This window comes from Gopherus flavomarginatus, chromosome 15, assembly GCF_025201925.1.
Source record: "Gopherus flavomarginatus isolate rGopFla2 chromosome 15, rGopFla2.mat.asm, whole genome shotgun sequence".
Classification (NCBI taxonomy): Eukaryota; Metazoa; Chordata; order Testudines; family Testudinidae; genus Gopherus; species Gopherus flavomarginatus.
Window position 1 is genome coordinate 31,142,477 of NC_066631.1, and position 13,572 is coordinate 31,156,048.

Consider the following 13,572-nt stretch of genomic DNA (forward strand, 5'->3'; position numbering starts at 1 on the left):
GCATTGACTTGCATAAAACCCTGGAGATTGAGTCTGTTTCTGAAAACCATGGCTGGGTTTAAGGGAAATGGCACAACAGTACAGGAATCTCATAATAAAACAAACAAAGTCAATTTTAAAAAGCCACCCACAGCTCCCCGACACTTCCTTTTTTCTAACTAAAACATTTACTGCAGTTTATAGTTTGTACAATGAGAAAGCCAATGGCCGAGAGTCCCAAAAGTGGCTGGTGATTTGGGGTTTCTCCGTTTTTGATTGGCCAGTCTGAGACACCTTTCACTGGGCCTGATTTTCAGGGGGTAGGTACTTAGCGCGTTTTGAAAATCAGACCCCTTTAAGTTGTCTCAGAGAGGGTCTCCACAATCACGGATCGCTTTGGAAAGTCTTGGCTAAGCTGCTGGCTGATCATCACAGAGCCATGTTTCCATAAAAGCTGCAGAGCTTTAAAGGCTGCATCTAGAGCACTGAAGAATTTTGCCCATTTTTTATCATAATTTGAATGATGGTCACCTCCAAAGTGTTACTTTGCATGAAATTTGCAGGGATATGGCTATTCTCATAACGTTCACATGTGAATATTCACGTGTCGGAAGCAAAGCCAATGTCACTGGAACTTGGATTAATTTAACTTGAAACTAATTTAGTCCACAGAATGAGTCACACAAGTGGTTCCACGTGTGCTTGAATTATTGTTCATCCTGCTGTTTGTTTATACCCGTCCCAGTGATGCTCTTTGCTGCAGGTTGTTTTCTCCCACAGTAATTTGTCTATTTCATATTCTCCCTCTGCTTTCAAGGCCTTGTATCCTTCTCCTTCTACCAGCTCCTTTGTCATATCATGGATTTCTGTCTAGCCAAGACAGCCCAGCTCCAACCACGTGTTTGGAAAAACTGCAGACTTTAAATGGGTTTTCTCATCAGTAGCCTTATCATAGGCAATAGCAGCAGCAAAGACCCATTAGATCACACAGTCTATCCACTGCCAAGGCAGCGGTGCTCCCTGTAGATGCTCCCAAGTGTTTTGTTTTGCCTCAGGGCGGCATGTGTCTGGATCGAAAATCTTCTTTAAAAGGAAAAGTTCTGTGACATCACAAGCATCTGCATGACTCTCCTGGGGGTGGGTTTTTTTGTAACAAGAGAGAGGCACCAGCCAAATTCCTGGTGGTTTCAGCAGAGTTGCGCTGGGATGAACTTGGCCTGACAGTCCAGAGTAAAGAAGAGTTCAGGAACTTAATAAAGCCGGGAGTGAAGGAGAATTGTGACCAGCTGTGGGATGGTGGCAGCAAGGAGAAATCTGCTCTCCTGCCTTTCTCTGGGGTTTGACAAGGGGCGGACAACCAGTGGCTATGAGCCCAGGATTTCCTTGTGTGGCAGGCGGGAGTGGAGAATGATATTTACAGTGCCATGGGAAGCTATTTGTGGGCTGATACAATGGAATTAATACACTGATGCGTAAGCTGCGGATGCCTGTAGCAGGTGCTTTCTAGTAGGTCATCATATAGAAATAAAGGAAGCTCACAGAAGTTTTCCTGGTTAGCATCTGTGACTGCATATGCGAGCTGCTATCCTTCCCATTGCCTGCTCCCCTGCTGCCGGCAGCCTGCCTTTGTGCTTTGAACCCCTGCAGCGGAGGAAGCAGGAGCTTAGTGCCTTCAGTGAGAGCTCCTTGACACTGTTTGCCCTCGGTGTCTAGTTCTGATGCTGCTGCCCTTGTGCCAGTGGGACACTACTGCAGCAAAGTACTCCTCCAGGTGAGTAAAGGAGGCAGAACTGGGCCCTTCGTTAGCTATGGATCTGAGCCAATAGCCAACAATTTGCAGCACTAGGGAGTTTGAAATCCAGATCATCATTAGCGAAAGGCACCAGCCAGGATCAGAGTCCATTGGGCTGCATGCTGCACAAAGAGGCAGCCTCAGCCCTGGTGATTTTTGTGGCTTGGGCTCATCTCGCCCGTTAACAGAACTCACCCCTGGAGCCAAGGTGGAAATGATGAAGAGTTCCAGCCGAAACTGAAGAGGAAGAGCCCTTTGTGGAAGGTCTATTTCTGGCTAGCCCCCAGGGTGACTGGATGGGTGAGGGGAGTGATAAGGAGAGGTGGAACTTTTCATCTTAAGTCACTGGTTCAAAGCCATCACCGAATGGTCAGACCAGATTTTCAAAGGTATTTAGGCACCTAAATACCTTGAAAACTCTGGCTCATAGTAATTAGAGGCTGTTAGTATATGACATCGGCTTGGTGAAGTGACATGAGTCAGTGAGGCTCTGAACGTTGTACAGAACACACTCATGCAGTGATCTGTCTGAATCCACCCAGGGGTGCAGCATCTACTGTGGGTGCAGCAGCGGGGCTCAGAGCCTTCATGAGCTGGCAAGGGTCAAGGGGCTACAATCCGTGATAGGCAAGCAAATGGAGGGGTGATGGCAAAGAGCGACTGCCATGCTGAAAACTTACACAGTTTTGAGGATCTCCTATGTGGGCTTGAGGGCTGAAATGACGTTCTGTGTAGGTCAGCACCCAGGGATGAAATATGAAGATGGTCCATCTGCTTGCAGTGGGTGTGATGCATGGAGACAGCAGTGAAATCAGTTCCCCCTGCCCACTCCATAGACAACTCTGCTTATGATGGGCTTAGTCTGATATATTTCCTCTTGCAAAGACTCCTCACCACTGCTCGCGAGGCTGATGCTCTACTTTTCCTTGTCTTGAAAAGAAACAAAGATGACAATGTGGAGCCTGCTATTGGGGAACAGATAGCCCAGGCAGCCTTTCTGCTGCTGCAAGGATTGGCGGGATTTAAACCCAGGCCTGCAGGGCTCCCTGGCAATGAACATCCCCATATGGCCACCGCTGTAACCTGGTCACTCCCTGCAACCCCCATAATCCACCACGATTGCACACCATGGGAAGGTCCACCTTGGGTGATCTGACTTACAGTTGCTTTAGCTATTCCTGATTGGCTCCTTGATCCTATATCAGCTCATGGGATGGACCAGAAAGTATGTAGGCAATAACATGGTTCCCTAGCTAGCCACCACAAGGGCCCTTCTCTGATCCTGGAGCTCTGACTTGGATTCTGATCCCTGGTCAACCTCTGGAACCTGTGCACAGACCCTGATACTTGGTATTGACCCTCTGCCCAACTTTGACTTCTGTTTTCTCAAAATTTTCCACTTGAAACCCATTTGTCTGCATCCATTGGAAATGGCCTTTGTAGGGAGTCCAGTCTGTGTTTTTCCTGGGTCACTGGGGTTTAGTTTTTTGTTGTGGGTGTCAGGGGCTGGAGCGTGGCCATTCAGTTGCATGCGAACACTGCCTGCTGCATCCATTGGGGGATCTCACCACCTCATGGGCAAGAAGTGAGTAGAGGAGGGGTGGAGGTTGTTCCTGGTTCCCTTCTAAATGGCTTTCCCAGCCTCTGCCGGTCCCTGAGGACTGCATGGCTGACTTCTTGGACGGTGGACAGTCCTGAAGCCAGAGATATAAAATATGATTCCCCGTACAGCAATACTGACCCTGTCGTATGCTGGTGATCCGCTTTTGTGCCATTTTATTATTTTGATCTGGTCCCACGCTGCTAATATTTGGAATGAACTTTCCCTGGAAGTGTGTGTACAGATAGTGTCTCTTCTGTTTGTTAAAGCTATTTCATTTCTGCAAGAAGCCAACCCACCATTCATTTATATGCTTCTCTAATCTGCATTGGGAATTTACTCACTCAATCTTTCACTGGCAAGCAAGATTAATATCCTCAATAGATTCTATTGTTTGCAGAAAGAGCCAAAATAACCTGGTGATGGCGTTAGAATGAGAACATTCAAACAGTCCCTCCTCCCTGTTCTGGGCATGGACTGCAGCTCACATTGTGCCGCTGTGGCAGTCTCTGGTTTTCATCACAGTGCAGATTTGGGGCACCTGATTTTTTTGCCATTCATCACATCAGAAAAATAAAAATATAACTTTCCCCGTGGGTCTGACATTTGTCCATTTCCCAGTCCATGACATACGAAGCTCCTGCTTAGATTTAACTCCTGGACAGGGGAAAGGAAATCAGGTTTGTCTTATTTGTTAATATCACATCATGGAAATATTACTGACACTAAGATCTACAGGGCAAATAGTATATTGGAAATGAACGGATAAGGATGTAGTCCGGGCTGCTGGGTAGGCTGAAGCAATTTAGCTGACTTAATTTAACAGCAGGCTGGAATATTTGGCAAGAAGAGAGAAGACCGATGGTTAGATTCCAAATTGCTGCGGCAACATACAGAATTATATAAATTGTATGAAAATATAAATCAGCTGATTAAATCATTAAATTGGTAGCCAACCCTCCTAAATACAGGGTTTAATAGAATCACACAAAACATTTAATTAAAATCTGTGACTAATTGTGCATTGAAATTCTAATTTTTGTAGCATTGGAATTGGGTAACACATATATTTAACTAATAATAATTGTGTAACTAATCATAATAATTTTCACTTCTCTGCAAATCCCAATTGCAGATACTGTGCTGAGAAGAGTCAATGATCTTTTTCATAGATTCATAGCTTTTAAGGCCAGAAGGGACCACTGTGATCATGCAGTCGGCCCTTCTGTGTATCACAGGCTGTTGAGCTTCTCTGAATTAATTTCTGCTTCAAGTCCAATCGTTGTGAACCATGCCTGGAAATAGGTGCCCAGGCCAGGTCGGGTGGTGGTGGAGGTGATGCCACTTCAGACCCAGCAGACCAGAAGTTAGGGCACTCAGCTGGGAAGTGAGAGACCTGGTGCAAATTTCTGCTTTGAATAAAGCAGAGTGGGGATTTGAACCTGCTGCCCTCACCCCAGGTGAGTACCTTCACCACCGGGCTATTGGGTATAAGAGGAGCAGCTGCAGCGCCGCCTCCTCCAAGAGTGCTGGTTAGGTGAGCTTGTGGCATGCATGCGGCACCGGGCCCCACAATGAGATAGCGGAGAATGCCTCACTTGTGAATCTGGCTGGGGCTTAGACCCATGCTAGGTGGTGAGCAGGTCAGTAATGTCAGAACTCAGGTGCCTTTGCACATGCCCACTGGCAGAAACAGGTGCCTACAGGATTTCACTGGTGGAAATTTAAGCACCTAGAGAATTTAGGTGCCTATAGGTGTAGGTGGCAGCTGAGAGGTGGTTTTGTGAATGCCAGTGACACCTAAGGGGGCAGTTAGGCGGCTCGGTCCCTCTCGTGAGTCTAGCCCCCAGTATGTATATTACTGGTTGGGATGTTATTTTGTTTGCCCATCACAACCATAATCAAGTCACGATTGCTTACCCCTCAGCAATCACTAACTCAGTTCTGTGAGCACCACAACAAAAACCAACAGCAAGTGGAGTGTAGCCATGGCTTTGCAAGCTGTGGGACAGGCTGGCTGCCATGAGGACATACCTGTCTGAGACCCCAGGCAGGGACTTGGGGTGGCTCGCCCTTCCTGCTGCTCACGCCATATCAGCTACACTCTATTTTTAGTGCGACTATGTCTCCTTGAGCAGGGAATCACCCCTCCAGTTCGAAGTGTAGCCATCCCCTTAGTTCACAGCAAGCTGGGATGTAAACCTATCCTACACTAGCCTGCCACACACACAGTGTCCCTGGGGACCCTGCAGCCCCACACGAAAAGTTCTGTGGTGCCCACTGATCTAGCTGGCTTTGAAATAGGAGAAGCGCACTAGGGAACTGGTAGTGCACAGCTGCAGGGGTCGCTGGTTAGTGCATGGCGGGGTAGATTTACCCCCAGCCTTGCTGTGAACGAAGTATTTGTGTAGGGTTCTGTAAACGTTCCTAACGTAGAATTCTCTCATTCTGTAGGGTGGCCCAAGAAACACACTGATAAAGCAAAGTGACCATTTTCCCATCTTCAGGGTTTTTCCTCAAGGATACTCACACCTCTCATTGACTTCAGTGGGTTCTCAGCACCTCTCACAATTAAATATATGCGTTTAATTCATGTACAGCAACCAGGAGCCTTTAAAAAAAGATTGGTACTGTACTTTCTGTCTTTGTGAAGAGCATAGGTAGGATTAGCTGCATATAAGGAGAGTAGTTGATTTCTGAAGGGTCTAATAACAGCGATGAAGATTCCTGTATTAAAGAGGTCATGGTGCTGGGTTCAAAGGCATCTGGCCAGTCCCGGGCACTGTCTTAGCACAGCTATGAGTGCTGCTGCCTGGAGGACTGAGTAGAGAAGGGCAAGGATAAAGACCCTAGAGCTCCACTCCCCTGAGCAGAAGTGCATTTTGAAGTCTAGATCTGGACCTGACGCTTGTAACTGTTTTCTCACTCTCTTGCTGTTATGGATGACTGCAGCGAAACCCCGGGTGAGGACCGTCCTGGTCTTTGGTCGGGGGCTGGAATTCAGATTCAGAACTGAATTGTGCAGCACATCCCTCTCCAAGGCAGATGGGAATTTTTGGCAATGCCTCCCCAAAAAACATGCTGCATGTGCTTTCCCATGCTCTGAACATTAGCAAACTGACAGTGCCGCAGTGAAGCCAGCCAGCCCCGTGCCACCAGGGCCTCTACTACACGCCTAGTGTTCCATTTGCCAGCTTGAATCTGCATAGGCATGTTCATACTCTAGGGGGAATCACCAACATGCTGAGCTTGGTGCTTGCGGCAAAGTTCCATTCAAACTCTCATGCCCAGTTTGCACTGTGTTTGGCAGCAGAGCCAGTCTGACGTGAAGACCAAAATGACAATAAAATCTGACTCAGCAGGAATTGCCCTGGGGTTGCCACCCTTCCTGCCCGTGCCTCTTGAACTGAATGCGACATGACAGCCCAAGACATGACTAAATGTGCAGTCGCATTAGCAGGCAAAGTGCTGGGTTCATGAGACCTCCTTCAGCCTGGGAAGGAGAATCAGTGCAAGCTCCTTCGGCACTCGGATGGCATCTCTACACATACCAGGCTAATTGTGATCTTTAGGGCTTGTCAAAACTCAGAATTTCCACTTTGAAACTGGTTTACATTCTGATTCAGAATGAAATAAAAACAATGCAGAATTTCCCCAAAATTTCATTTTGGATCAATTGATACATTTTGTTTAGATAAAATTGAAATGTTTTGTTCCAATTCTAACTGTTAAAATATTTATATTATAATTTATAATATTTATCAAATTTTGAAATGGAAAGTCATTTCAAAGTGAAAAATCAAAATGCTGTCTTTCAACCTTATCAAAATGCTTTTTTCAGGTTTTTGTTGTCCCAGAACAAAGTTTTCTCCAAAATATCACGTTCCCATGAAATGCTTCAGTTAGGACATTTTCTGAAGGAAAAATGTTTGGCTGGGAAATTTTCGAGCCTCGCTAGTAATTTTCCACCATTTCCTCTCTTGGCATCTTGGTGCCCTTTTTAATTTCCCACCGGGGTTGAGTCTGAGTATTTGTGTTTTCAAGAATCCCCTGCTCTAGCTTTAGAGAGAATTACATTTCTCTTGTTGTTTCTTTCCCCCCCTTTTAGACTGAAGAGAAACAGAAGGCTTCTGTGGCATTTGCCCAGCTTCAAGCTGCTATGGAGACTTTGGGAATCACCGTGGATGAGCAGACTGCCATTTGGCGTGTGTTAGCAGGGATCTATCACCTGGGAGCTGCAGGGGCATGTAAAGGTAAAGGAGTGCTTGCACCTCTCATCTTCCTTGTTTTCCTACAACCCTTATCAGGCTGCTACTTGTGCAGGGGGAAGCGGAGGGGGAAGGCAGCCCAGACGGATACAAAATTTGACCTGAGAGAAAAAGTTGTAATTAGATTGCATAGTCCACGCTTTACAGTCTAACTAGATTTCAGTTAATTCCTCCTCTGCTTCTGTGTGCTGGTCTTTCTGTGAGTTTCCTGCTTCTTAATGCTGAGGTCACCATGACAGGAATGCAAATGGAGCTGAGAGTTCTGTCACCTGAACTGAGACAGACTGAAGCTCTCAGGTTACATGATCATCCTGCTATCTCCCTGACTTCACTGGCTACCAGGGGATTGAACAGGTGTTACTGTCTCAAAGTAAAGAAATAATAGGCTACTGGCTTGGCCGGGGTGATAAGCTCAACACAAACTGAATGCTACAGATACTAGATAACAAAGGCATTTCTCTTGTCAATATCCATAGCAACTCCTAGATAACTGTGCCCTCAGCCACACTGTGGTGTTAGTCGGCAGGTTTTGATACAGGGCCCAACTAGCCCCTCATGCAGTTTAAATCTAGGGCATTATGCTGGTGTACAGCTTGTGTGAGTGAAGAGTCAGACCTACAGAGCCCATCATATTGTGTCCTGGCTTTAGAGACTTTATGTTCTGGATTGTAGTATAGACTATACCTTAGACAGTTACTTCCATTCCCATCATTTATCCTTTTCCTAGGCATGTTCAAAAGTACACTTTACTTTTCACCAGAAACGAGCCATTCCCAAAGCAATGGGAGTATGAAATATGTGCTGCCTTCCATTACAAACTTGTGACATGCACAAAACCAAAAGCCCAAGTCCTCAGCTGCTGTGAATCAGCGCAGCCCCACTGATGTTAAATACCGGGGTCAGTGGAGTGACACAGATTTACACCAGCTGAGGACTTGACCCATATATCTCCAGCAGTTTGCCACATCACATGACTTAAGCATTCAGGAAGTAACACCTACTAGGAAGCCTTTGCCACTGGTTCATCATTCATGGGAGTTCCTTGTTAATTATTTGGGACCTGAATATTGACTGTGGGGCAGGGGAGGGGAAGACACAAAGAAAGGCATTGGTGAGGCCTCATCTGGAGTACTGTGTCCAGTTTTGGGCCTCACACTACAAGAAGGATGTGTAAAAATTTGAAAGAGTCCAGCGGAGGGCAGCAGAAATTATTAGGGGACTGGAGCACATGATTTATGAGCAGAGGCTAAGGGAACTGGGATTATTTAGTCTACAGAAGAGAAGAATGAGGGGGGGATTTGATAGCTGCTTTCAGCTGCCTCAAAGGGTGTTCCAAAGAGGATGGATCTAGGCTGTTCTCAGACAGAACAAGGAGTAATGGTCTCAAGTTGCAATGGGGGAAGTTTAGGTTGGATAATAGGAAACACTATTTCACTAGGAGGGAGGTGAAGCACCGGAATGGGTTACCTAGGGAGGTGGTGGAATCTCCATCCTTAGAGGTTTTTAAGGTCAGGCTTGACAAAGCCCTGGCTGGGATGATTTAGTTGGGGATTGGTCCTGCTTTGAGCAGGGGGTTGAACTAGATGACCAACTGAGGTCCCTTCCCACCCTGATATTCTATGATTCTAAGGCTACTGGAGGAATTCTCTGGAATGTGCTAGTTCCTTATACAGCCTACTGAACACAACCATCAGTACCATCAAGTGGTCCAGGGAAATCCCATTTCTTTCTTACATCCAGGTTTTGCCAGACCCACCCATTATACTAATCCCACTGCCTCCTGTCTCCCTTCCGGTGTTCTGCCATGTTTGGGAGGATCGGTATACGTGTATGGAAATGTATTATCTTTATTGAGCTTGTTCACATTCATGGCCCTTGACTTTGACAATGAAGTTAGTTGTTCCGTCTCACCTCAGATTGCTGTGTCTGTCATTCCTTAGCATTTCACCAGTGCACCCGGTGAAGAGGCATGGTCACTGAAGGAATTATCCATCCTGGTTTGTAGTATCTTACAGTGGTTGTGTGGAGCTGCAGGTTCAGTTAGCAATTTTAGCTTCTCTAGAATGTCTCGTGTAATTGAATTACAATGGTAACAATCGGAAGGAAGATTATAAAGACATCGTTACTATTTGCATACAGAAATTGTCTTTTCCCTAATGAAGTATTTAAGCTGTGTTCTAACCTATTCTAAAGTCAGCCACATATGATTTACACACTTCAATTTATAGGGGCTTAATAATGGGTTGCTTTAAAATCAGCCATAGGCGTCAGTAGAAGTCTCTGCAACATATCATAACACATCTCATGGTAATTTATGCCATTCATCATTTATTAATTATTTTAAATGGATGAACTTTTTCATCTGAAGTGTGCTCTCTCTCCCTCTCCCCACTCCTTTCCCACTTGGTAAATCTGTTCGCTTTATTTCTCTACAGTGCAGCAAAGTCTAGTCAGCAAGGACACGGGTCTGACATTGATTTGAGCTCAACCTGTCCTTTGGGACTAGGTTCCTCCAGCCTCAGAGTTTCCAGCAAAAGGCAAAATTGGAAACAGTGACCCCTCATTTAAAAATGAAAGGACTTAAGCACAAAGCTACTCAGGCAGATAGGTGCCTGCACTGCCCAGGGAGTAGGATGCTGATAGAAACATTGCAGTCTCACTGTATTAGAGTTGACCAATGGTCCATCTAGCACTGTATCTTGTCTCTGCTTCAGAGGAAGCTTCTCCCTGACCCTGGGGAGCTAGTGGATGAAGTATACACTGAACCTTGAGGGTTTATATCACTTTCACCTTTATAGTCTTCTAAAGAAATGGTGGGTGGCCTCTTACTGTTCATCTAATTGGCTGCTCCTGACGACATCCTGTTTAAAAAATGCTCCCCATCCATTCACAGTAACAGCTGTAGAGTCTGGATGGGGGTGCGTTCCCTCTTTTAATCAAGTGATTATTATTTGGGAAGGGGGAAGGGAAGGTTTGCAACTGTCAGGACTTTGGGGGATACTCACCTTGACTTTTTTAGAATGCTCTCAATTTGGAATTGTGAATCGCCTAATGCAAACACAGGAGACCCAGAATGGCCTTGTCTTCCACTTTGGTTCTTGAGGGTCACAGCTCTTGAGCCAACTATGCATCCGTGTCAGAATATGCAGAGCAGTATATCTACTTTATGAAGGTGGGAAAGGCTTTAAAAATTCCCTCCTATCATAACTGGAGTTGATTTACTCAAACTTATTGAACTTTCAGCAGGGGCCTTTTGTCCCCTGTGTCCTGTGAGTCAGTTTAAGGTCAAGGGTCTCCTGTGTTTGAAAAATCTGGTAACTACTTGAGCAAGAATTGGACTATTTAATAACGGGCCCAGACAGGGCTTGTGACTGCTCACAGAAGTGACTCAGATACAGGATTAAAAACCAGAGCATGCCTCAGCTCCACTCACTGTGGTATCGATTCCCCTGTCATGTGTCAACAAAAGGAGAGAAATGAAAGGAAATGTGGATAAAAAATGGATCAAAGCCAGGTGGAGGAAGAGTCTCTGAGGGGCACTCTTTTAATGTGGTTAAACCTGTCACCCTGATAGCCATCTCTTCCCTCCCCCTTCTCATGAACTTTGAAGTTATGTGTTCAAAATCCTTTGCTTTTGGAAACGTCACCAAAGAGAGCTCATCCATGCCTTTTTCATTCACGTTCCTGAACGCAGCCAGACACTGCAGCCCTGTGGAACAGCAGGAGCAGGGGCAGCCTCCCTTATCTCAGAAACAAAGGCACTTAACTTGTGGCACATACTACATTCACCACAGGGGTATGCGAGTTAAATCATTTTCTTTGCAGATTGTCACAAATTCGGTTTGCCCAGAAATAGACAAGTGACATCTATTGCTGGTTGAGAATGAGAAACTAGTTTGTAGCTCTAAAGACAACAAAAAAGTAGGATTTCAAAAGCCTGTGCCATTTGGTGTCAGCGCCTCTTGTTGCCTTTGAAATGTTGTGACATTCCCTTTGTGGGAAACGAGAATGACATCCAGAGGCCAGCAGGCCTCCCAGGGGCCCATTCACCTAAGCATTTTCAATCCCCTTTGTGAGTCCCAGTCTCTTACATGTTTTCATGTATTCATTAGTGTTTTAACCAGGAAGGAGGTTTCAGGTGCAGCTGGAGGTCTGGAGTCAGCCCATTCTCAGTTGCAGTCTGTCTGTTTTGCTGACTGGTACAAAAATCACAGCGCTGATGTACTCCAAGCTAGGGCTTCCCACATCTTAGCTTTAATAAACATGGCTGGGTTTCCATGGGCTGTCTCTGAGGTGAAATATTTCTTGAGGTATTTCTGTCCCTGCTGCAGTATACTGGGGATGTGCATTGTTCTCTACCCTAGGCAGTCTCTATCTCCCTGGGGTGCTCAGGGTGCTCATCTCTAGCATTCTTAAAGCTGCATCCTTTGTGGTTGCTGTCACGGAGTGTGGGGGATTCCGGCCCTGCACCCCTTTTCCTGGGACCCACAGTGACTCTTAGCCAGCCAGTAAAACAGAAGGTTTATTGGACAACAGGAACACAGGTTACAGCAGGGCTTGCACGCACAGTCAGGACCCCTCCATCGAGTCCTTCTGGGCTTTCAGGGTGCTTGGATCCTAGCTAGGATACCCTGAATTCCACCCATCCAACCCCAAGCCCAAACTCAAAATGCTTCCCTCCTGCCACTCCCTTCCTTTGTCCCCTTCCTGGGCAAAGGTGTTGACCTTTCCCCTCCCTTACCTAGCTCAGGTTACAGGCCCTGGCATCGTCCATCCCCTAAAGTCCTTCCCTGCTCTCCCGTTCCCCACACAGACAGTCCCTACTGCATCACAGTTGCTAAGCACTGAATTTAAATGTCAGGAGCTGAAGAAAGGGATTAGGGAGCCCATCTGAGGCAGGGATTATTAGGTGGCATTGTGCACAGCCAGTCCATTTTCAGTTTCTCTGCCAGGTTCCAAGGCCTTGGCTGGTGTCTGTAGCAGGGTATTCTGGTTCTTTACGGGCAGAGGCCTAGGGCCGGCCAGCCCACCCTGTTCGTTCATTAAATGCCGTTAAGGCGGGGACAGGAGTTCTCTGTAAAGAGTGGGGCTGTCATTAAGGTGCAGGGAAGAGGAGTTTCTGCCTGGGTCCCCTTGGGAGGGGAGCAGTGGGAACCTGCTGGGGGAAAAGGGGCTGCAGCTCTGGGAGGCAGGGCTCAGCCTAAGGAATCTTGCACATCCCGGGAGAAGGAGCAAAAAGCATGCAGAAGGAGTGTCCAGGAAAGGAGCTGGATCAATGTCTTCCTGTGGTTAGTAAGAACACAGAGAGCCCATTGCTGAAGATCAGCATGGAAAGGGCTAGAGTAGATGACCCAAGTTTTTCCAGCAGACTGATCCTGTTTGTGACTCTGCCCTGGTTGCTCCCACCACTTCCCCTTCAGAAAAGTGAGCTGGCACAGTTCTGCATGGTGCAGAACACCAGGAAGGAAAATCTCTGCATCTGTCTTTTCAGTGTGTTTATTCATTTTTTTTTACATGTTAAGAAAAGTGATTGTTATGCCTGGAACATCCTGTCATGGCAGGACTTTGCTATAGGTTTACTTTTTAGTCTTTGATAGGAGTAGTTTATTTTCAGAGAAGTACATTCTGCATAGAATTGCCCTCCACTGTAGTAAGCAAGGCATTATGGACTGCTGTTTAATCTCTTCCTTTCTGTCTACGAATGCTTTGCTAACATCCCCAGATATCCATGCCTGGCACAGTTAACAGAATGTATTTCACTCTTTGTTCTGGGAGAGCTGGAAACTGTCCAGTGCCATCCTGCACGTCAAGTGCAGCTCTGTCTAGAAAAGTGATTAACATTTCCACTTTGTTATTGCCCTAGCCTGCTTTCTGCAATTACTCTGGGTCATAGCTGCATAGTTTCATGAGAAAACATTTCTACCACCAGCCCT

At 46.3% G+C, this 13,572-nt stretch overlaps 1 protein-coding gene across 1 annotated transcript in view; it reads left to right on the forward strand.

Annotated features, from left to right (window-relative positions):
• The window catches only part of MYO18B (myosin XVIIIB), a 198,344-nt gene that overhangs the window by 33,811 nt on the left and 150,961 nt on the right, over window positions 1–13,572 (forward strand). Inside the window, exon 12 of the mRNA XM_050924023.1 lies at window positions 7,480–7,624. Within this exon, the coding sequence (XP_050779980.1) occupies window positions 7,480–7,624 (145 nt within the window). The remainder of the gene's footprint in view (window positions 1–7,479; window positions 7,625–13,572) is intronic.